At 39.5% G+C, this 23,075-nt stretch overlaps 2 protein-coding genes across 2 annotated transcripts in view; both read left to right on the top strand.

Moving 5' to 3' along the window:
• The first annotated feature begins 6,486 nt into the window (after positions 1 to 6,486).
• On the top strand, positions 6,487 to 12,679 carry LOC145224280 (serine/threonine-protein kinase PLK1-like). Its single transcript, XM_080090746.1, has 10 exons — positions 6,487 to 7,242; positions 7,857 to 8,105; positions 8,324 to 8,535; positions 8,620 to 8,764; positions 10,191 to 10,340; positions 10,439 to 10,862; positions 10,972 to 11,140; positions 11,227 to 11,386; positions 11,487 to 11,651; positions 11,884 to 12,679. The coding sequence occupies exons 1-10, from the start codon at positions 6,643 to 6,645 to the stop codon at positions 12,085 to 12,087; spliced, it is 2,478 nt and encodes an 825-aa protein (XP_079946872.1). The 5' UTR covers positions 6,487 to 6,642; the 3' UTR covers positions 12,088 to 12,679.
• A 2,078-nt stretch (positions 12,680 to 14,757) lies between these two features.
• The window catches only part of LOC145224842 (nipped-B-like protein A), a 23,285-nt gene continuing 14,967 nt past the window's right edge, over positions 14,758 to 23,075 (top strand). Inside the window, exons 1-12 of the mRNA XM_080091429.1 lie at positions 14,758 to 15,730; positions 15,933 to 16,089; positions 16,358 to 16,433; positions 16,558 to 16,634; positions 16,722 to 16,789; positions 16,893 to 16,969; positions 17,080 to 17,213; positions 17,682 to 18,963; positions 20,655 to 20,733; positions 21,837 to 22,034; positions 22,368 to 22,601; positions 22,757 to 22,921. Coding sequence (XP_079947555.1) covers positions 15,661 to 15,730; positions 15,933 to 16,089; positions 16,358 to 16,433; positions 16,558 to 16,634; positions 16,722 to 16,789; positions 16,893 to 16,969; positions 17,080 to 17,213; positions 17,682 to 18,963; positions 20,655 to 20,733; positions 21,837 to 22,034; positions 22,368 to 22,601; positions 22,757 to 22,921 — 2,617 coding nt within the window. The 5' untranslated portion in view covers positions 14,758 to 15,660. The remainder of the gene's footprint in view (positions 15,731 to 15,932; positions 16,090 to 16,357; positions 16,434 to 16,557; positions 16,635 to 16,721; positions 16,790 to 16,892; positions 16,970 to 17,079; positions 17,214 to 17,681; positions 18,964 to 20,654; positions 20,734 to 21,836; positions 22,035 to 22,367; positions 22,602 to 22,756; positions 22,922 to 23,075) is intronic.

The raw sequence follows: 23,075 nt of genomic DNA, 5'->3' as shown, positions 1-23,075 counted from the left end.
ATGTTAAACTTCTTTTTATAGCTTAAGGAGATCAAAAATCTGAAGGTGTAACGCTGACATGCGCACAAACATTAAAAAACTGTTTGTTCGATTTGTAGAGAACTGTGTGACCAAAAAAGGCTGCGCTGTATCTGTGAAACCGACGTGGCGCATCGCCAGTTTGCAATCAGATATATCACGTGTAAACATGTCGGGTTATTAACATGGTTTAGATTCGTGAAGGCGGTTGGAACGGGCCGGCATTATCTACTGCACTGGTTTGTCATGTAATAACTTTTTCGGTGAAGCGGCCCGGCAATCCACCTGAACATGCTGATCGTGTTTGTTGATTGATTCTGCGGAGCGAACTACTTTTTCCGATGCAACTAAAGGATGATGTAAAAAATTTTGGCCGCGGGACACAAGCGACGTGCGAAAATAGCCGTTCCATTCAGGTTCTACTTTGCTCTGTGTGGACATGTTGTAAAAATAAATCCGAAACTACAGGTAAATATGACAGGTAATGAATCATTGCCTGTTAACAACGCCCGTTAAACGTGACTCAAAATTGCCTCTCCATGGAGAGCTATGCATAGCGCGTGCAGCAGCAGAAAACGCTATAGATTTGAGTTTAGGTGTGGTAAGTTGAACTCCGATGCACCTTTACATCACTGCATTTTACAACATGCATTGAGTTTACTCGTTAAATTTAACAACCGGAATAATGATGTTAATGCTTGCCAAATTATCATACAAAAACCACGAGGAAGAAAAGTCGACTTATATTTTAAAAAAAACTCCCACCGGTCAACGTGGCAATTTCACATTCTTTGATCGTTTCTCATTTCCAATACTTGACATTTTTCTGATGCAAACCCAGATACGGAATTGTTAAGTCGAATAGAAAGCAAGTTTATAATGTGTCAATGTAAGAATAAGTTTACAGTTTCACTTGTTTTGTCTAAAACTATATTGAGAAACATTGCGTTTTGAAAAATGTTACATCTATCTTTTTTGCATTAGCTAGTCGCTGTTTCTAAAAGGTTAACGATTGCTTTAGCTTCGTTTAAAACTATTTGCGTTGAATTTACCCCTAAAGTTACGCATTAATGCAAATTCATATCGCTGTGAGCACTCCGAAAACTTAAAACAGGATAAAAGTTATTCCCAAAAGAAGATCAAGTTTCATCTAAAAGATCTGCTACTTTAATGTCCACTTCGGATATATCTCTCCCCAGGGCGTGCAATTAGCCTTTGTGAAACGGCCACGAGCCACATTCGATACTGTGTCCAACTGAATGGTCATGTGCACAGATAAAACAGATGGACAGCATTCGTTTTTACGCTATACAATCAGTCTTTGACAGAAACAGAATATATAGTTGGTTGGTTCGGTTTATCTTTTCACAGACTTTTCACAGAGCGTGCATGTTAGGCGAGTGTTTATACAAGGCTTGCATAACTGCGAAACCGATTCGTGAAAGGCGGAACCCCGTAGTTGTCAATCCTCGCACGGATTCTGGTCTGAAACTTAGGCAAGCGAGCAAGATAACATCGCCGACCATAACAAATTAACGCCGCGTACCAACGGATAACATAAATAACAACAATCAGTTTAAAGTAAGTATGATTGCATCTTTTGGCTGAGGTTTACACTTGCGGTCTCGTTTATCCGCATTTGAGCATTTGAGCATTTGAGCATTTGGGCTTGCTGGTTTCGTCTCGGTAGGCCGTTGTTTACTGAAGGCCAAACAGCGAAAATTGCTGGGATTCACAAGATTGCGAAATAATAACAAACTATGCCTAGGCGGAGTTTTAAAAGTGCACAAAACTGCAGCCGATCTCAAAACATTTAGCCGATGATGTTTTGTGTGGGCCTGGGATATCGCACAAACGACGCACCCGTTAGATAAATAAATCCATCTCGGTGAGACAACTATTTTGCGGGGGCATGGTCGTGCATAAAATATTAGCAAACAGTTTTATTGGACTCGCCCTAACCAACCCCAGACCGCTGCCTATAAGATCAGGTCACGAAAATTTGGCTTTGAAAAATTACATGGTTAAACATGACAACAGTGCTTTTTGCATGTGCAAGTGGATTTTAATGACAATTGTTCGCCGACTTACCGTTAATGCAACGGGAGAAAGTCGTTGTTCAACAAGTTGTTCTTAATCTAACATAACGCGGAAAATTGAGATAAAATCACCCTGTGTGTCCGGTATGTTTTGTTGAAGTCTTCTTAAATAAGGAACCAAAACGCGATTTCGTTGTTATTAAATTATATTGCTGCAATCGCTTCATCGCGCCAGTTCAATCGATATAAAGCCGCACAATTTAGAAAAACATTAAGCGCCGTCTCATGTCGATGTTTTTGGTGGCACATCACACACGATGATATATCAAATGAGGAAACCGAGCCGATGTGAAACGCTTTAAAGTCGCGACCTTCTTTTTAGTGGTGGTCCTTGCTTTATCACCCTGCGGTGAAGCCTGTCCACCAAAACACTCGACGCCTTTGGAAGTCTGTGGTCGACCGTTTTTGTGTGTCATTGGAAAAGGAAATGATGCGCAGGCGCTGTCGGAGTGACTGAGGTTTCTAATTTAGGCTACACGTGGTATTTTACTATGAAATACGAATTAAAAAGCGCTGGAAATAAATGGGGTGACATTAGGGAACCAAAATTCCAACCGATACTAGCGTGGCGTTCGATAATCACACGTTGTGTTATACTCAAGACAAAAAAACACAAACTATAAATGTTACGCGTTCCCTGTTTTATAAGGTAGTGACTTGTGACCAAATCTTGTGTTTGCTTTTGCTCCCATGATAATTGAAGGTAGGTAGAAGGGCACGCATGCTAAAGTCTCAAGTCGTGACTTATCCCGAGGCTTACCCACCCCAAATAGCCTTGTCGTGATCAGGTGCCTTGTGTTGTTGTTGTCGCTTTTCCACGTTTCTCGCTTTGGAAATCGGAAACACGCTTTAAACCAGCTGACCGAAGTGTCAGGGTGAAGATGTAAACACTTGATCACTCCTTAACTTCCAAACCTTCTTGTGACGCACAAGCTTATCGAATTCGCTATATTTGTCTTAAGCGCCGACAATTACAGAAGTTCTTTTAGTTAGGAGGCGGTTTAAGCTGTATCAAAGACACACTTCACAGCGCTATCAAGCTTCCTATTTGAACAACAAAGCCAAGCACTTACAGCAAGATGACAAGAAAGTAAGGAAAGCCCAGTTGTCATAGGGATTGCCTTTCCGTTTGAGTCTAAAGTTAAAATAGGATTGGAAGAACAAAGACCAACATTGTCGGATGTGAAAATGCTCATTTCGAGTTCCGTAATAACAGCTATCCATTGCCTTGTTCAATGTTACCAAAAAATATCATGGGCTCTGGATAAAGCCCTAATCATAAGGTTAGTTTGCGTTACGGTCTTTCACGTTCATGGATAAAAATAGAATGCAAAGGGCGTGCGAATGTTGACCGCAAGCATACGCCTATCAAGCGCTTGTGCCAGTGCAGAAAAAATCACCGACCGGCCATAGATTCCTTGACATCTTCATGTATACAATCTTCTTGAACGCCCACGGCACGAGACGAAAATGTATTTTTAAAGTCGTTAGTATATGCAAAGACCTTCATAGAACATGCTTCAAGAGCACTTATTAACCGCTATCGCTAAGATCTTCGACAGCCTATCTCTAATCTCCATTAGGCCTGTTCCAAAACTGCCTGGTGTGCGATCGCTTTAACAATATTTTTCCATGTAAGGATGCGTGTGTTGTTGCCGTGCACACTTGGCCTCACACTTTGTCAAGAATCAAAGCCAGTAATCGCGTTAAGCATAAACATTGGGGTATCTTTCTCCTGCCCATGTCTATTCGGGAACTTGTTGCACGACCGGCTTCGCAGCAGATAAGCAAGAGCAAAGTTCCACGTTGCACAGCAAATGCCAGGGAACAAACGGTTTCCTGCAAACAAATCGGTCGCCTGTGCAATGAATAATATGGCGCGACAGGAAACAGTTTTATTAAAAGGCAAACGAACGTAGTCGCGTTTTGCATAGCACACCACGCCCTTATACTTTCGATTGACATTTTCCTAATGTCCGATTCCCACCAGAAACCCATGTTCGAAGCACAAATTCGAGTTTGATAGGATTCTTCTATTCGCATGAGGCAAAAAATTCCATAAAAGCGTTTGATGTATTTTTGATTATTCGTCGCTAATGACCGAGGACATAAAAATGAGAAGTTCTCAACCCCCTTCAGTCTGGTACTTGTTGGCACTTGTCGGAGGTGACAGGTTTAGGTAAATACAACTTCGCCTTATTTCCACGAACCGGCCATGTAGTTTTCCGTGTCTTAACTAGCGATCAGGCCGCGGAGGTGACTTTTGTTCACCGGAACGGCTGCTCTTCGTTGGATCTCTGCCGAAACCAGTCGTTGTGAGCGAGATTTAATACGCACCACGCCATCCTATACGGTGGTCCCACTGACGTAAGGACAGTGGAAAATCGTGTCACGATCACAAAAGCAACACAGCCCCCTGCCAAGTTAAGCTGTTACAACTTTGTTCGCTAATAAGCTGCAATTACTTGGCGAGGGCGAACAACTTAACAGCACAGTCATAAAATTACTATTCCATACGGCAAGTGGCCATTTGTCCATTAATGACGTCAAACGACAAGCATGTGGCAGTTTTGGGCTGTGTTTGTTAAGGTGCTTTGGCATTTTTGTAAGTTGACACGATGTTTAAATATCCACAACTGCGGTTTAGTAGTACTCCTGATTATGCAAATAATAAAAAAAAATATTGCTCTGGTAACCGGCAATCATAAATTTCGCTTTATATGAAAATCCAAAAACGGTCTAATTGGCGCGTGAAGTCCATTGTCAGGGAATTACAGTTCAAACACATGTGAAACCTGGCTCGATAAGGTTGTTTCGGTTTTGGAAAGGCTAACATGGAAATATCCTGGATGTCTCGATACAGTGTGACGTAGGGAAGCGTACGTCCGCATCCAAGGAAATATTATCACAACATTGGAATGCATCTTAGTCAGGCTCAGTTGGGGAATGTTTTAAATGCTGGGTTGCGAAGAGCGATATCCAGACACCGCATACAAACGTATTCGCAGTCCACCACAAAAGATAAGATAGGTAGAAAGAGTAATATAATTAAAAGGGAATAGCACTTGACCAAACTGTTTAATACAAAGCGATGTGACCGAAACAAACATCACGCGTATTCTAAATGTGAGTCGTTCGTATTTCAACCGTTATAGTTACCTCTTTGGCAACCACAACAAGACAAAAACAATTGCGGTAACGCCTTTTTGCGGTCGAAAAAATACCCGAACTAATTACATCACTCTTCAAACGGACAAGTCAGAACCTAGTTTGACAGTAGTGTAATGATGTCCCAATAGGAACGTTTCCGCACTGATAAACAAACATGACCTAAGAGACCAGGAATGACGGGGATCCACCTCTTTCATTTTATGATTGACAAAGGGACTGTAATGTATTGTCTGCGCCACAAAGAACGACGTGAACCGTAAGCGAAGGGCTTTGAAACGCCAGAACCAGTCGTCGCCAAGAACGGATCCAGTATTGACAAGTTTCCATAGTGACGCAAACCGTGCAACGTGTTCTGGCAATTTGTACAAGCTCTGTTTTGAACACCGGCTCGCATGCACTGCTCATTAATTGTGGCAAAACTTCATTTGTTACCAAAAATAGAAACAAGACAGCAAATAGATTTACGATTAGCCAAAAGTCGCCAGACATGACAGACGAGTGTACTGCTTTATTTTGCATCGTGCACTTTGATCCTATGTGCGTACCACAGTGGCGCAATAATGACGTCAGCATTCCAGTAGAGCACCTGATGCCGCCCCCAAAGGTGTGTCGAACGTTAAGAGAGGAAAAGGAATTTTACTTACGCAGCGAAACAATAATTAACGGGAATCGCTCATGTTACCACTGACGGTCTGACACATTACAGTCTTTGTAACAATCGATCTGCTCATATATAACCGAACGTCTAAACAAGTGTCCAGTTGCGACCATCTCATCAAATCAGATCGCGAAGCAGTTGCGTCACTTCCAGCCTTCGCATCAAATAGTTACACCTTTGATATTGAACACGGTGACGATGCAGTGAAGGAATGTTTACCAACAATCATTAACTCCTTATTTGAGAAATAAAAAGAGCGTGTGTGGTCGCTATTAAAACTACATCACCGACTACACGAAGTTGACCACATGCCGAATACAAGCACTGTTGGCCCCTCTCAGCAAATCAAGAACACAGCCAATTTCGAATGTTATCTGACCACGGCGGGTACAAGAGCTGATTGCTCCGTACAGGGAGAAGTGAGTTGCGCCACGTCGCGAAACTTTCCGTTTCTTTTTGCTGGTGGCTCGCTTGAAGCGAAAAAGGAAAAAGGAAAGGCGCGTTGCTTTCGAACAGCTTATTTGTCTGTTGCTGTGCGTAACGTCAAACAGTCGTGGCCGCTTTGGCTGTGGGCTTGTGTTGTTGTTGTTTCTTGTCAGTTTATTTCATAATATCAAGTCAATGAACAAGTTTGCATAATTTTTTGTGTGTTGCAGGCGAGCTGAAACGACTACAGTGAAATATACACTTATAAATATGTGCGACATTACAGCTGAAACGCATTACAGTTATACGAAGCAGCGTTCTATGAAGCAGGCCAACAACGACAATATGAAGCACAGTGAAATGGAAGCCGACAGTGGTATATGTACGACGCTGCACGATAAACTTCGGGAGTCCTTCAGTAATTTTTCTGTTTCCCGACGAAGTTCGGCCTGCTCAACGCATTGTCCGTCCACATACTTGAGTATTCCTGCGTCTTCCGGGCAAGAAACGGCTCCATCATCTGCATATTCATCCGCTGCCTCCTCCTGCTGTGAATCAGAATCGCATAAAACCAAACCAAATGTTGAAACTTCAAAGATGAACATTAATGGCGCTGTTTACGCTAAATGCAACAACAATAACAACAGCAGCGTCCTGCGAAATCACATTCATTCGGACCTTGGACACAGAGATACAACGACATCATCTTTACAAGTAAAACTGCCCAGCACTGCCAGAACTCACCGCCGCGCGAGAAAGATCTCTTCTGCATCTTCGACCAAATCCGATCATGTTATACCTGAGGAAACTCGTCGTTTAGTGGATCCGGCCACCGAAAATATTTACGAGAAGAAACGGCTTTTGGGAAAGGTAATTTAGATTATGGTAAATTTTTCTAAAACCATTTTTGGTTTGACCGACACTGACGCAAAATCCAGTGGCAAATGACGTCGCGAAACATGGTCGAGCGAAATTAAAAATACCCGAGTTGTGTAATGCGCGATGATGACGCGTGGCGAAGGGCCAGGAAATGATCGCACCAACAACTTCCTTCAGAACAGAAATCGCGCTGATGGAAACAGCGTGCAGCTGGCCTGATTAACGTCATAATTTGGTTGGTTCAGATCTAAAGCGAAACGATGCGTCGGTTCGTTTTGCGTAGGCAGGCGCTTGGTTTGGGTAAAATTGGCAACCAATTTACCACGGGCAAAAAATTGCCTTTGACGTGGCCCTAATGTTTGTTGTTGTAGCATCGATTGTAAACTGTGTGAGCTTCCATGCTTCCGGATAAAACTTTATCCTGGGCCAGTTCTGTCGAACACGCTGGAATTAAATTGTGTGCTAGTTGACCTGAAGCCATTTGCCACCTGTTGCAACTGACTGTATGATGTTGTTTGCATTGCTTTGATCAGCCCAAAGATCGACTCATTAAACTGTCAAACATCTATATCCAGCTCCTAAGGTGTCAGTGTTTATTTTTCCAGGGCGGTTTTGCTCGTGTTTATGAAGTGGTTCAAATCAACCAGCCCGAATGTCAACGACTACAACCACGTTCTTGTGCTGCGAAAATTATCGACAAATCCCGCCTTGTTCGGCCCCAACAACGCGAAAAAGTCGAACAAGAAGTTGAGTTAATGCAAACAGTTCGCGGTCACCGCAACATTGTTAGCTATTACAGCAGCTTCGAAGACGAATCTGCCATTTGCATTCTATTGGAACTCTGCAATAAAAAGGTTTGTTGTTTTTAGGCATGATACAAAGCCAAACCTAACATATGTGCCAATATATACTTTGCATGCAGCGTGTGGGAGCAATTAGCTGTCGCAAACTGTTGCTGTGTTTTTTTCGGATATAACCCGCAGCGTTTCAGTGAACTTGACTAACAATTATGCTGCTGTTTTGCGGTGTTAAGTGGCCTTTGGTTTTAACGCCGCTCTTGTTTGTCATACAGAGCTTGGCACAGTATTTGCGCCGCAAGCAATACCTCGTCGAACAAGAAGTGTGCAACATTACCAGACAAATTGTTGAAGGTCTGAGCCACCTTCACGGCAAGGGCATTATTCACCGTGACCTGAAGCTAGGAAACATTCTCCTCACCGACGACATGACCGTAAAAATTGGTGATTTCGGCCTGGCTGCGAAGATGGATGCCGGAAAAAAGAAGTATGTAAATTATAATAACCAACCCCAGCAGTTCTTTTGTTTAAAGGTGGCACTTTTATTAACATATTGCTTTCTCCATTCCAGGACCATATGCGGCACACCAAACTTCATTGCTCCCGAAGTATTACAACGGCAAGGTCATGGACCGGAGGCCGACATTTGGGCTTTGGGATGCTTGCTGTACACCTTGCTTGTTGGAAAGCCACCCTTTGAAACCGCCTGCTTAAGAGTACGTTTTTTAAATGAAAGCCCTTTAAATGTTTAATGGCAAATGGGTCAAGACCAAGCGTAGGTCGATATTTTCACGTTAACAGTTCAAGGCTACTGCATGCTGTGAGATCAAGCGATGTGAACTGCCATGTCATTTTTTGATAGCCTATAACCGCTGTAAAAGTTGTTTCGTCATTGCACGTTTACATTACTTCGCTTTGTTCACGTACGCGGAGTTTAAGCCACCGCAGCGTTGGCCAAAGCACGCACAATAGAAATGCTTAGGTTGCCGTTACCGGGCAAAATCATTCTTTGTAGTCTCAAGGACGTTTTGTTTTCAACTATTCGTCACCCCTTAGATCCTCTTGCCCCCTAGTTGGAATGCGGAAATGGCATTGTATCATTATAATGCTGTTGCGCACGCACGTGGTCACCGAACGGCCTCGGCTTGTTAGGTCAATCGGTTAACCAAACTGCCCTGAACACTCACATAGACATTGTTTTTTCAAGATATTTGGAGGCGCAGTGTGGGATCGTGTAGCGGTTATCGTCTAGTTTTACATTTTGATAGTCCTGTGAGATTTATATCTCACTTGCCGTGCTTTGATAGAATGACGTCAAGCTCCTAAGAGACCAACCTTGTTATCATACTGGCACAGAATTGCAATTAAACTCATGTTTGGCAGTTATATACGTGTGTAGACGTCCGGCATCATCAAAAACGTCTTTGACGGCATAAAACTGTCTAGGCGCGATCACTTCGGGACTAAAAAGCAGTGTATAAAAAACAGACTTGCCCTTGTGAGTCACCCAATTTGAATCTGATCAACAGGAAGCACTGCCAATCCTGCCGCACTTTGCCACGCGAAATGTGTCTGTACCAACTTCGAAAGGGACTTTAGAAAAATACGTGCGCAACAGTCATGAAATGCGAAGCCTGTTTCAGACGTTTTTGTGGTTGTTGTCAACCTAATCAGTCTTGTGTGGCCCCGATTCTCCCAACCGTTGTCCGACGCTTGTATCCCGACGTGACTGGGGTGTTTAATCAGTTTCAACCACATCGATGAGCACAAATAGCGCGAATTACTCACAGAAGTAGAACTGTAGATCAAACAAAATAGTTGAGGTGTTGGATGTGAGAAAGTAGCGTCAAGTTAACAGCACCGCGTCGTAGCTTGCACGTCACGTCGGTTACGCACAGTTGTGACGCTCTTGAAACGCCTAAAGGGTCTCCATTTAACGCTAATGCACCCGTGAAATAAAATCAAGCGCGCGTTACGAGATATCCTGCGTTCCAATGGTTGAGTCATTTCTCTTATAAATGTCCCCTGTCAGTTTATATTGATATTAATAGAATTGAATTTGCACGTCAATAAAACAAAAATAATTAGCAGTACGTATGAAAGTGCGTTGGTGTTTATTTTAAACCATGTTTTCTTTTTTAGGACACATACCGGTGCATCCTGAAAAACAACTACCGCATTCCCACCACTGTTTCGCCTGAAGCCGCTGATTTGGTAAAATCTATGTTAAGACAGAAACCAAAATCCCGACCTACCTTGGATGAAATCAAGTCACATGCCTTTTTCACCAAGGTTGGTATTTATTTGCATATTTTGTAATTAACTTTTTCTTAAACCGTATTAAATATTGGCAACCGACAGCAAATTAATTACCAACGTCGATTTTACAGCACTCTTCATATTTGGACACGATTGAAATCGCGCCGTCTGCAAACGAACCTGGCTCTGTGACTGCCACTCCGGATGTAAGCGCAACGCGAAGCTTTCGAGGCACAATTCCCACGTCACCCACCGCTGAAGACTCCATCGCCCTACAATCTATTACACACGTTGCCGAAAAGACCATCGTAGACACACCGACTCGGGACATGGATGATGGAAAGGTGGAAAAACAAAACCCAGGAGTTTCGAGGGCAAAGTTATCCGAATCGAGCGGCACAAAGAGCCCAGTGCGTCGCATTGCCAGCCGACTTCACAAGCAACTGTGTAAAGTTCCATCGCCTGGAAAATGTGTACGTGCCGCTGCCATGACGTTCAAAGACAGCAAAAAAACTTCCGCGAATCAGAAACCCGCATTGGAAAGTGTTGCACAAGGTAAATTTTGACTATTTTTAATTAAATAAAAAACGCACTTTAACTTTTTTAAAAATGTGTGACCAAATGAAAATATTGAAATTTGCCAACATGTATATGTTTATTTCAGAAGCAACAATGTCACCAAACACTGCTGGTGAATCAACATCGTCACCAACGTGGGTCAGCAAATGGGTTGATTACTCGAATCGTTACGGCTTTGGCTACCAACTCGCTAACGGCCGCATCTGTGTTCTGTTTAACGACGGGAAGCATCTGGCTGCACTTCCATGTGGAAAGTAAGTTTGACCGGCGAACATGTTTCGTTTAACTATTGATCCCGGAAATTTTATTCTAACCGTAAATGTTTTCTTTTCATTTTCAGAAAGATGGAGTACGTATCAGCCGACCAAACTGGCGCCGTTTACTTTGCATGTGATGAGGTGCCGCCCACTTTGGAGCGTTACGTAAATATGTTGCGTAATTTCATTTCGTACATGGAACGAAATCTGAGTCGGAACTCGTCGGTGGCTTCAGCAACTAAGGTAGCTACTTTGTTTTATCATTGCAAACAAATTAAATAGCTTTTGTGGTCAAGTTGATACAAGTAGGTTAGTTCATTTTTTCATTGGTTTTGTCCTTTAGGCGAACAACAGCGCACGCTTGATGACTTGGCACCGAACCGACGAATATGTGGCAATGTACCTCAGTGACGGAACGTTGCAAATCAACTTCTGTAACGATCATGTGAAGATTAACATTTCCAACTTGCACCGACAGTCTGCTATGCATCTTACTGTCATTGACCAGGTGTGTTTCCATTTACTTGTAAAGTAGCTTGTTGACTTGTTTTAATTGCAAGATTGTGCTGTCTGACTTGTGTCAAATATAGGCCACCTATTTTGTTACAGGGTGCACAATATAAAAAAATGCTCAAGATGAATATATACGACATATAGAAAGTCGACATTTGATATTTCTCAAATACCAGCAGCAAGTTTTAATTTATGCAGTCTTAGTAAATTTCATGTTTTATTTTCAGGAGCGCAATCTTTCTACATACACTGGGTGTGCCATGACGTCATCGTACGTGTTTCCAGGTCTGGTCAAACGTTTGGAAGTGATTCACGAGCTTTTTCATTTGATGTTTGCCGACGTTAAGTGCGATAGTCATCCATTTTGTCAAGTCTGTTCCCGTTGCCTTTTAGGACCTAATGGGATTGAACTTCGCGCCACCGACGTTTAATGACAACATGCAGATAGCAAAATGTGCAATGCCCGCCAATATGTCCTGAGGGGTAAAACTGCAGTAATCCTTCCAACTTGGCTTTTTGGCACAAAATTCATATGTTTTTTTACTTGTTTTTTTCACTTGTGTATTTCCCGGTGACAAACCCTCCATACGCTGCTGTGTGTTCTGACCGCGTTTGTTTGGTGCTCCCTTTTCTTTCCATTTTTTTTTCTTTTCGTTGAGATTTTTATTTATATTTTTTGTTACCACGCTAAACCGTGAAAACAACTGAAAAACAAAGTTCAGGACCACATACTTGTCCATAGCCTGTTTATCTGTTTGTTGTGTCGCCTTTGTCCCTAAATTTATTTATTTTCTTTCACAAAAGACGAGAAGCAGTAAAGTCGGAGTTTTTCTTCGAACTTCCCAGAGCTGCTGTCATGACTTCATTTGTTTCCAAAATTTATTTATGCTTGGCTTATTTATTTTGCTTGAAGTCCAATCACACGCAACATCGCAGATTTTCTTTTGTTTGTTTGTTTTCTGTTTGTTCGTTATGACGGTGACAATCACATCTTGCCTGTAATAAAAGTGAAAAATCATTTTACTCGAATTATCTCACATTGTAGTATTGTTAAACGAAGCTTAAGCCTTTCTTAAAAAGTATTTAAAAGCAAAAAAAAGTAGGATAAATAATAGTTCTGTCATCAGATCATTCCATAGCGCAGTGGTTCTTAACCGGTGGGAAATTTCCCACTAGTGGGAAATTTAATGTTTTCAGAGGGAAATTATCTAAGTCAGGTGACCAAACTCGGGCCCGAGGGTGGAACCCGGCTTTGAATTAATCGTTGAAAGTTACTTTACTAATATTATTTCCCCCAAAAAAACATGTAAGATTATTTTCAGCAAGGCTTACAAGACACATACAAATCTAAAGGCCGTTTGTTACATCACAGACAAGACTAAAAGTGTCAATGACTTTGCTGTTGTGCGCGAATAAAAGCCTTTCCTTTGTTGATTGTGATGCAATAAATGACTATTGCAAGTAGAGGATACTCTTCAATATTCCAAAAACTTTAATCTCTCACAGAAGCACTATTTAAACTAACTAAGATTGCAGTATACCTTTGGAGTTCCAGACCAAATCGCTTCACAAAATTATTTCATTGAAAGGATAATTTTTTTTGTTAACGTAGGGCACAAAACATTAGCATAAAAATAACACAGGGGAAATTCGAAGTTGGTGGTTGACTTTAGTGGGAAACCACACCAAAAAGGTTAAGAACCACTGCCATAGCGTTTAGTTCAAAACAGAACTTTTTGAAATTAAGTTAGTTTGTTTTTTTAAATGTTTGTTTATTTTTTAACAAATTTATATGATCTTACTAACGAGTTCAGGACGGACAATTTCAGCCACCGCCTAAAACACTGTTTATTTAATATCAATACCCACAGGAAAAAATAGGACATGACACATTGTGTTAATCATAAGCGTTTGTTCTTTAGCGTGATATTACGTTTGGGATATTTTGACTTAATTAATTTTTCTACCAACAGAATTTTTACCTTGCTGGTCGCTGAGCGCATCGCAAACAATTTTTCATCGCCATAGCCGCAAAAAGAACAACTAAATTTAAACATGCCAAAATACGGAGAATCTATTCAGGGTTGACAAAACTGCCTCTGTTCACGTTTTTCGGACACACCGTATGTATCATACTTCCACCTGCCCACTTAAATCAGACAATTCAAGTCTGGACCTGTTGTTTATTTTCCTAACCTGCACCAAACTTAGTTCACAGATTTAATCTAGTCTTAATGGTCCAACGTTATTAAATTGAAAACATTTACAGTTGTATGATAATTTTATATGTGATGTGCATAACTTTTGACACATTAAAAAGGCCAACATTTTTCGTGCACTTATCATTTCGAAGTGCGGTCAGAGTGATGATGCGACTCAGTAAACTGTGGTCTAGTGACTCGTAATCGATAACTAAATGATCGCAACGTCATATGTCTCATCACTGGCGATCGGCATATTTAGGTATGTGACAAAAAAGTCTTTTCGCCCAGCCGATAAGGAAGATGTAAACATAAATATTAAAAAAAGGCTTTCTGGAAAAATCAAATGCATAAAACTGGTGCTAAACTGTAACTTGCTTTAAAACAACTGACGAGTTTACACACAATAAAAAAACGGATTTAATTTTTATTGGTTTAGTGGCAATGTGATATAAACAGTGGCATAATACATAAACCAATTTTATTCTCTTTTAGAAAATGGACATTCTGGCGACCAAGGGCTCAAACCTTGCAGTAAATTCAGGTTGAAATTCTGGAAACCAAAAAGAACATGCTTTTTTGTTGTTTATCACTTTGCTAAATAACCTGTTTAAAATGCATAGCTGTCCCAAATACGTGGTTTTAAAGTGTCTGTAATATGTTTGTTTTTTTGTAATTTTAACGAGGATTACAGCCAAACGTGATTACTTTAATATGAGACAAGATTAGTTTAAATTACGATTACCTAATTGCATAAAACAATCTTTACAATCTCTTTACAATCGCGAACCCCGATGAGTTGTTTATGTGTTGTAGGACAGAAGGGATTGAAAATGTAGGTGAGTGGTCAAGGTCTCATAGAAATAAAACTAGCTTCAATTAATTTCTTTGTTCGTTAGCCCCACCTTGCGGATCTTGTTTTGCAAAGAAAGTTATCAGAAACTCGGAAGCTGAGAAATGGCGGAACTTGTCATATTTTTAATCGTTTTTTCAAATCCAATGTAGTGTCAAGAAACATATATGTTTTGTGAATATTTTTGTTTCCTTCGGTGGTTTTAATTTTTTGCAAAAATCGTAGTTACTGAGAAAAAAGTGGTTGAGTTATTCTGTATATAAACGCGCTTGTTTTCACTTGTGCATTACATTTTACACTGATGATGACAATAGTTTTGTCGAAACGTTTGTTTTAATAAAAATGAATACGTTTTACTCTACGTCGCTGGCAATTTGCTTTTTATTAAAGCTGTTATTCAAGTCCGTGTCTTGTGTACCTAAGATGGTTGAGTTATTATGTGTTACTGATTAGAGAAGAGACGTTACGGTACACAACTTAATATGTGGTTATCAATTAATTGTTGCATTTTTAGCATCTAAAAATATTGAAACCTTCACAAATTATAATGTTTGTTGTGGTTGCTGCTAAGAATTAAACTTACAGATAAGTTTTTTTTGTGGGCAAAAGTGAAGATGGCACAACACCAAAAGACAATCAAATTTGTGTTTATATTCATAATTACTAATTGACAGTATGTGTATCACTACCAAAATGTTGTTTCTGGTCAAATGATTATGTATGAAGATTTATAAGTTTGTTTTAAAGGTTAAACTTTAAAGAGTATTACATATTAAGGAACAAAGTTGTACTATGCCAATTGATTAACATTGGGGGTAATGAACTATATTTTCGTTTTTTAACTGATGTGATTTTAATAGGTGTTTCGTGTTTATAGGGATTATGTGTAAAAAGGCAGATGTTATACTTGATGTAAGATGTAAGCCCATTCACTAAACTAAAAACTGAAGATGAACTTTCCAAATGATCTTTCAAAGATTCCCATCAATCCGGCCTATTCTATTCCAGGAATAACAGACTGTAAGTAGAACTTAATGGTTTCTAAGTGAGTTACTTAGAAATTCTGTTTTCAAATTAAATTTTATTCTGAAAGTTTTTATGATGTTAAAATGACAGTTTTGTTGTTAACACCCTATCCAGTGTTGTTGTTTTCCATAATTTAGTGCTAAACTATGTCCTGCATCTGAAATGAGTTGTGTCAAAAAAATTTCATGTGTATTAGTGGTTGGTGAGGTGCAACATGGCCATGCAGTATCAAATCTTCCCATGCAGCATGCTGAAAACCGCCATGAGATGGCAACAAAACTGCTGCAAACTCCTGACTCGGCATTTATGAGTCATATTATGGATGCAGTAACTGGTAATCAGCCTGAATATAGGTAATTTCACTAGTTTATCATTGTACCATGTTTATATTTTAAAATACATTGTTATATTTCTTGAATCTGTATATTATACAAGTTTTTATTTATCAGATTTGTGCTGAAGTGTAAAATGTTTTTTGCACTACTGTGTTAAAGTTATGCAAAAGTGTTTTGTTAGTTTTGTTTACCTGTTTTGTTTGATTTTTTTGGATAATATGATGATGAAACATATAGTAGGTTTCTTACCTAACACTGTTTAAAATAGCCCTCTTGCTTTTGAAAGGGATGCTAATATGGCGACAGGATCTTTGTTTCAACCTCAAATGCAACATGCACATGATATTTATTCAAGGAATTTGGTGTGTATTTCTGTATTTGTGTTTTGTAAATAGCTTTTGGATTTGAATGCTTTGTATATACCGTGTGGATTTATCATCACTCACGCATATAAGTTTCCATTACATGACCATTGTATTTTGGTAGGTTGCATCAGGAATGAATCCTAACATTCCCATGTCTCACTCAGATGCATATTCACAGCATTCAATTAACCCCACTGGGTGAGTCTTTTTTTTCTTTTTCCAGTTTTGTTAAATTTCTTCACCCAATTTTATAAACAGTGTGACCAACCCTTCTTTATGTTATAGTTCAGTCCCAACTTATCCTATTCCAAATGATCCAACTGCAGCCGCCAGAGCCAACCCGCTTCGACATGGTAAAAATCATATTGTTGAGTACTCAATTAGAACAATGCGTAATAGCTTATTTTGTAGTTTTTTCTAAAAATGTTGGATTATACACGATATTAAACGTTTTAGGTACCCACAATCGACCAGTGGTTAAGCCTGTGCAAGCAGTTGCCCCTCAACCCAGGAATCCTAGACACATGGAAAAGGTAGTGTTGTCTGAAATGCAAAAGCAGTCTGGAAAATATGTGTACTGTTTCATAGTTTACATGCTGTTGAATGACAACAAATGTAACCTTGCTTGCTGCTTATTATTTAGGCACCACTAATGCAGCAACCTGAGACAAAGCAAGATATGTACCAGGAGAAAACTGTCCAGGACACTGCTATTACTGTGGCACCAATAGAGTCTGTGGTACCTGAGGAAAACCCTAAAATTTGTTTAAAGATAAGGTAAGTCTACCATCTTACTCTCTGAACAAAATATATTGTCACTGTGTGATCTGTTAGTGTTTAGCTCAGAGGTGGGCAACCTGCGACCCTTGATTAAAGGTTGTGCGGCCCGCAGAGACACTTTGACTTCAAATGTTCTGGCAAACAAGTCCAATTATTATATATTTTTGAGCAGATTAGTGCGCCCGGTGTTATTTTTCTGCGGCCTGACAATATGCTGCGAGAATCGAATGCGAATTTTACTTGCAGTAAGGCATTTTTGGTATACAACAAAGTAAAATCACCTTGTGTTGTGTTATATAAAGGTGCTGCCCGCGATCTAATATCGCAAATGTATTTGGCCCCACAGTGACAAAGGTTGCCCACCTCTGGTTTAGCTAATGCTTTTGGTTATAAATCTGTAAGAAAATATAGTGTTTTCATTATGAAATAATTCTGTCATTCTAAAGTCCCATGCATTTTTTACAGACGGACGAAAAAAAGTAAAAGTAAATCTAAAGAGAAGAATTCTGGAGATGAACGTGTGGAGTATGGAGTTGTCTCGGCGGCTAACAACAGTTCCAGTTCATCTGGGCCACTAAAGTTAAAGTTGTGTCGAGTTAAAACACCTGGCTCTGCTGAAACCCAAGGCAAAGTTGCAGAGGAAGCATTTACTGTTTCTGCACTGACAGCACCTTCATCAACCAGACATCGAGACACTAAGCTTGTTGATGGAAACAGTCAAAAACATGTAGAAGATGCTGCTTCTGCTATGATAAAACAGGTCTTCAACAGCCAGCATCAACAGGCTTTTCCATCTTCTGTCTCCAAGCCCAAAAGCTCTGAGAAACAAAGTCATAAGCACAAGCTTCACAAGAGCAGCAGGGGCCACCAAACATCAGAAAAGCAGTATTCTGGTGGAGTTGCTCCTCAAGGCAATTCAAGTCAACTTACTGGGCATCCCACCCTTCCTGGTGAAGTAAGAAATCCAGCTCAACCCCCAAGTAATACAGCAGAACAGCACAGAACCCTGTCACAACATTCTAAAGTCCCCTCCCACAGTGGGTTCGCAAATCCTCAACTAAATTTCCAGTCTCCTCATAGTCGTGTTCCATCATCTAGCAATTTTACTTCACCTCATTTTACCCCTCAGCAGCTGGCCCAACATCCTTATGGCAATGTTCCAACACCGTCCCCAAATTATGGCCACGGTGCTCCACAAAGTGGATTTATATCACCACAAGGCTATCCATCGCAAATGTTGCATGGAGCAAACCAAATACCACCATACATGCAACAAACGTCTTATCACAACTATGGACAAGGAACCAATAATGCCAACCAGATGTTCCAACAACGGGCTACTTCTAAGCCTCCCCCATACACTGAAGCTATGGGATTACCCCAGCCAGCTGAAACCAAGCATTTTAATCCAAATCAACAGCAACAGCAGATATCACCAACTGTTGGACAAAGACAATATACAGGCCAGCAGATACCAGGCCACCAGGCAAACCAACATCCTGACCTCCAGCGCACAAAATCTAGGGACCCTCACCCACATCAGTCAGAAAACTTTTCACAACCTAGCCATCAGCAAAATCGATTTCATGCAAATGACAGACCCATGACAAATGTCATACATACCCAAAGGCAAGCAGGTCCAGAGGAATCAGTGCCAGTGGTGAAAAGACAGAGTCATGATTCTGTTTCATTACAGCAGATAAAACATCAAGCTTACACACCAGCTAACTATTCAAATGCCCCACAGGTAAGATGCAATTTTACTGTGTTACAATCAGTGTTTCATAACGGAACGAAATGTTATACCGGAACGAAATAAATAATTTTTGGCTCAAATACCAGAACTAAATACCGAAATAAAAAATATTCAAAATACCGGAACGGAACGAATACCGTTATTTTTTATTTCCAGTATTTCGTTCCGTTAAGCTATGATAAAAATTGAATCTCCTACAATTTACATCCGTTTGACCATCATTGACAAATATTATGTGACGTAACAACTACCGACAATAATTATGGGTCCCCTTCCCTGAAGGGGACACATATTGATTTTACTCAAATTGTTTGTTTGTTTTTTCTTTTTTTTTCTTACTTTTTTTTTCTTCCCAAAGTTTGTCCGACTCGTTTTTCCATCAAATGTTTGATGGATTTGGCTGAAATTTACACAGATGGTAGATATAGTTATGTATATGTGCATCCCACTTTGTTTTTGGTGATAACCCCAGTATTTACCCCGCTAGCCCCCTAAAATGGGTGAGTTTTTAAACAGTGTCAGAATTGGCTGAAATTTGGATTTCTTGTATAGTATGCCATTTATAGGTGTCGATTGTTGTGTTCCACCCTGTAGTCCTAACATTTACCCCACAAGCCCCTAAAGTGTAAAACGTATTTGTATGTTACTGGGCACCACAAACGTAAGATTTCTGGTGCTCAATAGTGTTACAAGGGCAACCAGTTGTATGTTGTTCGTTGGTGGGTTGCTTGGTGAACATTTTTGCGCCATGGCAGTGAGGGGCTTGTTAACAGCCCTATGACGTCAGAAACATTAACGGTTGTTGCTTAAAACACGTCTAGTGGTCGAAATTTTAAACATTGGCGGATTGGGCTGAAATTTTGCAGTACTATTAATTGAGTCATTGTGGTTTTTATATATTTCTTAGTTTGTGTGTCGAACCCAATTAGTTACCCTACTAGCCCCCTAAAATGGGTCAGTTTTTTAAAACATTAAATAGGACTTGCTTCAAACAATATCTGGGGTGAATCTAATTTTATTGTTTGTATTCTACATAGTATTATTATTTAAGCCCAGTGCCGATCACTGTGTTTTACCTTACAACACCCGACTTTCTCATGGTTATCTCTTGAATTGCATTATTTTCAACTTTGCATGTGTGGGGACCCATGAGTTTTTGCCTGCAGAAACGACTAAGGTTATAAAAGACAATGGCTAATATGGGACCCAATACAAAATAAGCATAGGAAATATATTAATGTTTTAAAATAGGTTATAGTGTAAATGCAACAACAAAATGTGCTAAGCCACCCTTCTAGTTCTTGTGTGTTGCAACTTTCTTTTTTAGCTTAATAGTTGTAAAGACCTCAAAGAAATGTTCTTTTGTTAAGACCGAAATACCGAAAAATACCGTTATATATTTATTTCGGTCAGACCGGAACGAAATGAAAATATCGGTCCAGAACGAAATAACGAAATAAATAATTTGCTCAGAACGAATAACGTTATTTGGTTTCGTTCCGTTCCGGTATAAAACACTGGTTACATTCATGAGTGTAAATTTTAAATTTAAACGTATAGTGTGCATATGAAGCTAAACTATGCACAGAACCTGTAAGATTTTTGTGCAAAAATCATCAGTTGTTGGAGGATTGTTTGAAAACCGCATTATTTGTTTGTATAGATTTTGTTTTTTCTTGTAGGCATATACACCCACCTGCAACAGACATCAAAATTCATCTCACCATAGCTCTGCACATTCTTCCAAATCCAAAAAGAAAGGTTTGCTATCTAAGTTTTTTTTGTACGTATATTTCACAGAAAAAATGTTCAAGAAGCTTAAGATAGTAAAATTATTGCTTTGGGTAACATAACCTTAGCAGTAAAATTATATTCTTAAAATGTAAAGTACTCCTTATTACAATCATTTGAGTATATTTGAAGCCTACATAAACAGTTTTGCTTTTATTTCTTTGTAACTGCAGTTTTGTTTCTACAGAGGCAGAACAGTATATTAGGAGCAACGTCAGTATTATTCTAATCATCATGCATTACATGTACAAGAAACTTCAGAAAAAAAATGTGTTAAACATATATATATATGCATGTTATCTTCTTAATCATGTATTTTTACAGGTTTTATAGGCGTTTCAGTTAAGTTTTGTCAGAATAATGCAAAAATCAGTGGATTCACCCAGCAAAGTAGCTGTTTTTAGAACTAAATTTGAAGTTGGTTCAATTTTAAAAGAAAAGTTTCAAAAGAGAAAAATAATAGTTCTGACCAACAAGTTAAAAATCGTCAAATCTGGTTCAAGTGGATCACCACAGACTAGTCCTGTACTTTTCAATGGTGTTTCTTCACAAGAGAGCAGCAAGAATATTATGCCACAAAACAAGCCAAATTTAGTCACAGTTCATCTACCAGGCAAGTTGCAAAACCCCAAAACAAGCCAACGTGAAGGAGTGTGGTTGCTATGAGTTTCATTTTATGTTTTTCAAGTGAAAACCTTCAGATTTCTTGTTCACTTGAGTCTATGGTAGTTGTTTTGTTATTTCATGCAAAAATTTGAGAGTTACTTTCTTGCGACAAATTTGCATTTTTCAGGAAGTGATATATTGCAGAGCGTGTAGTTTTTGTAAGAAGTTTGTCCAGTTTTTGAAATTGAGGTTTATGTGGTGGATGTGCCAGGACAGATGTTTAAGAAGCAAAATGGTGCTTGAGTGTGCAGATTGTAGAAGGATACCTTTGTCTTGTTAAAGGGAATTTCCAAACAGTGAAAGGATTCTTAAGACATTGTTGATATATATGCATGTTGGGTCATTTAAAAAAAATTGCTTTATATCAGTCTCAAATTCCTGTCTGTAACGTTTCCCAACTTGTCCAGGTATACAACATGTACGGGTTAAATTTATTGCTGATGGGGAAGAGGCCGACATCTTTAAGTTAAAAGATGTTATGTATCCTGATGACACTGAGATATCGAGTTTTGGGGAACTACAGCCGGGCACCAACATAGTGGCTAAATGGCCGATGAATGGGAAGCTGTATTCAGCAGTTGTAATAGACCCCCTTGATAACACTGGTTGGTATATTGTGCTGTTTGCATGGTTTCGCTTTGTGTGCAAGCATATGTGTTGAGATTGAATTGTGGTGATGGCCTTTAAAGCTGGCTTGATTCAAAAAGTTTTTTACTGTGTTATTTTGTGCACAGTCTGTTATCACCAAGTGTGTGTGTGGTATATCTTCATGAAAAAAATGTATGTCCAAAACCAAATTTATTAAGGGTTACATTTACTTGTAAAATCTGAAATAACCAACAGTAAGTTGCCTTGTACAATGAACTTGCATTATACTGTATTTTTTTTCTTTGCCTTTTACATAGTCATGTCTTCATAAAACAATTGTGTAAAAACAGGTCGAAGGTTTCGTGAGCGAAAACCTCCACCCAAACCATTTCAAGCTCAACCAGGATCGGACAGAAAAGAAAGAAGAGATAGTTACAATCAACCAATGGTGGTATTGGACAAACTTGAATTGGATAGTGTTCAAGCTGACATAAAGATTTCCCATCATGACAAACATGGTCTTGAAACAGACTTTGGTGCCTATAGAAACATGGCAGATAGAATCAAAGATAAGAAAAGACAAGGTAAAAACTTCTACTAAAGTCAGCAATATTTTTTGATGATTTAATTTAAAGGCAGATTAATTTATCATTTGCTTTGTTTTAAATATTTTTTGGCTTGGCCTGAGGCAAATGACTGTTCCACCATTTTACATCATTTACACAATAAACCAATTTAGGTAAAAAGAGGAAACACAAAGCAGAAGATTCAAGTCTCATTCATGTCCAGAGCGATGACTCAGATGATGAGGAGTTTCGGTCACCTGATCGAAAACGATCTCACAAAGATGAGATGGAGAAAAGAGAGAGAAGGAAAGAAGTGGAATCACGAATGCAAACTGAAGGTTTGGGATATATTGGGTTTTAACCTGTTATTTTTACTGATATGCTGGCTAACATTGCCATAATGGTCTGTATCACCATATCACATGCTGTATCACTGTGTTGTAAACTCAATGCATACAAAAACTGTTACAAGAAATGGCTTGTGTGTCTATT

Source organism: Phallusia mammillata, chromosome 4, assembly GCF_965637545.1.
Source record: "Phallusia mammillata chromosome 4, kaPhaMamm4.hap1.1, whole genome shotgun sequence".
NCBI classification, from domain to species: Eukaryota; Metazoa; Chordata; class Ascidiacea; order Phlebobranchia; family Ascidiidae; genus Phallusia; species Phallusia mammillata.
Note: the sequence above shows the minus strand (reverse complement) of the source record. Positions and strands in the feature narration are given on the sequence as shown.

Bases quoted from the DNA above. Each gene is read 5' to 3' on its own strand.
- LOC145224280 (XM_080090746.1), top strand. From the start codon at position 6,643: ATGTGCGACATTACAGCTGAAACGCATTACAGTTATACGAAGCAGCGT. The intron at 8,106-8,323 runs GTTTGTTGTTTT...TTTGTCATACAG, and splicing joins TGGAACTCTGCAATAAAAAG to AGCTTGGCACAGTATTTGCG. The intron at 8,765-10,190 runs GTACGTTTTTTA...TTTCTTTTTTAG, and splicing joins TTGAAACCGCCTGCTTAAGA to GACACATACCGGTGCATCCT.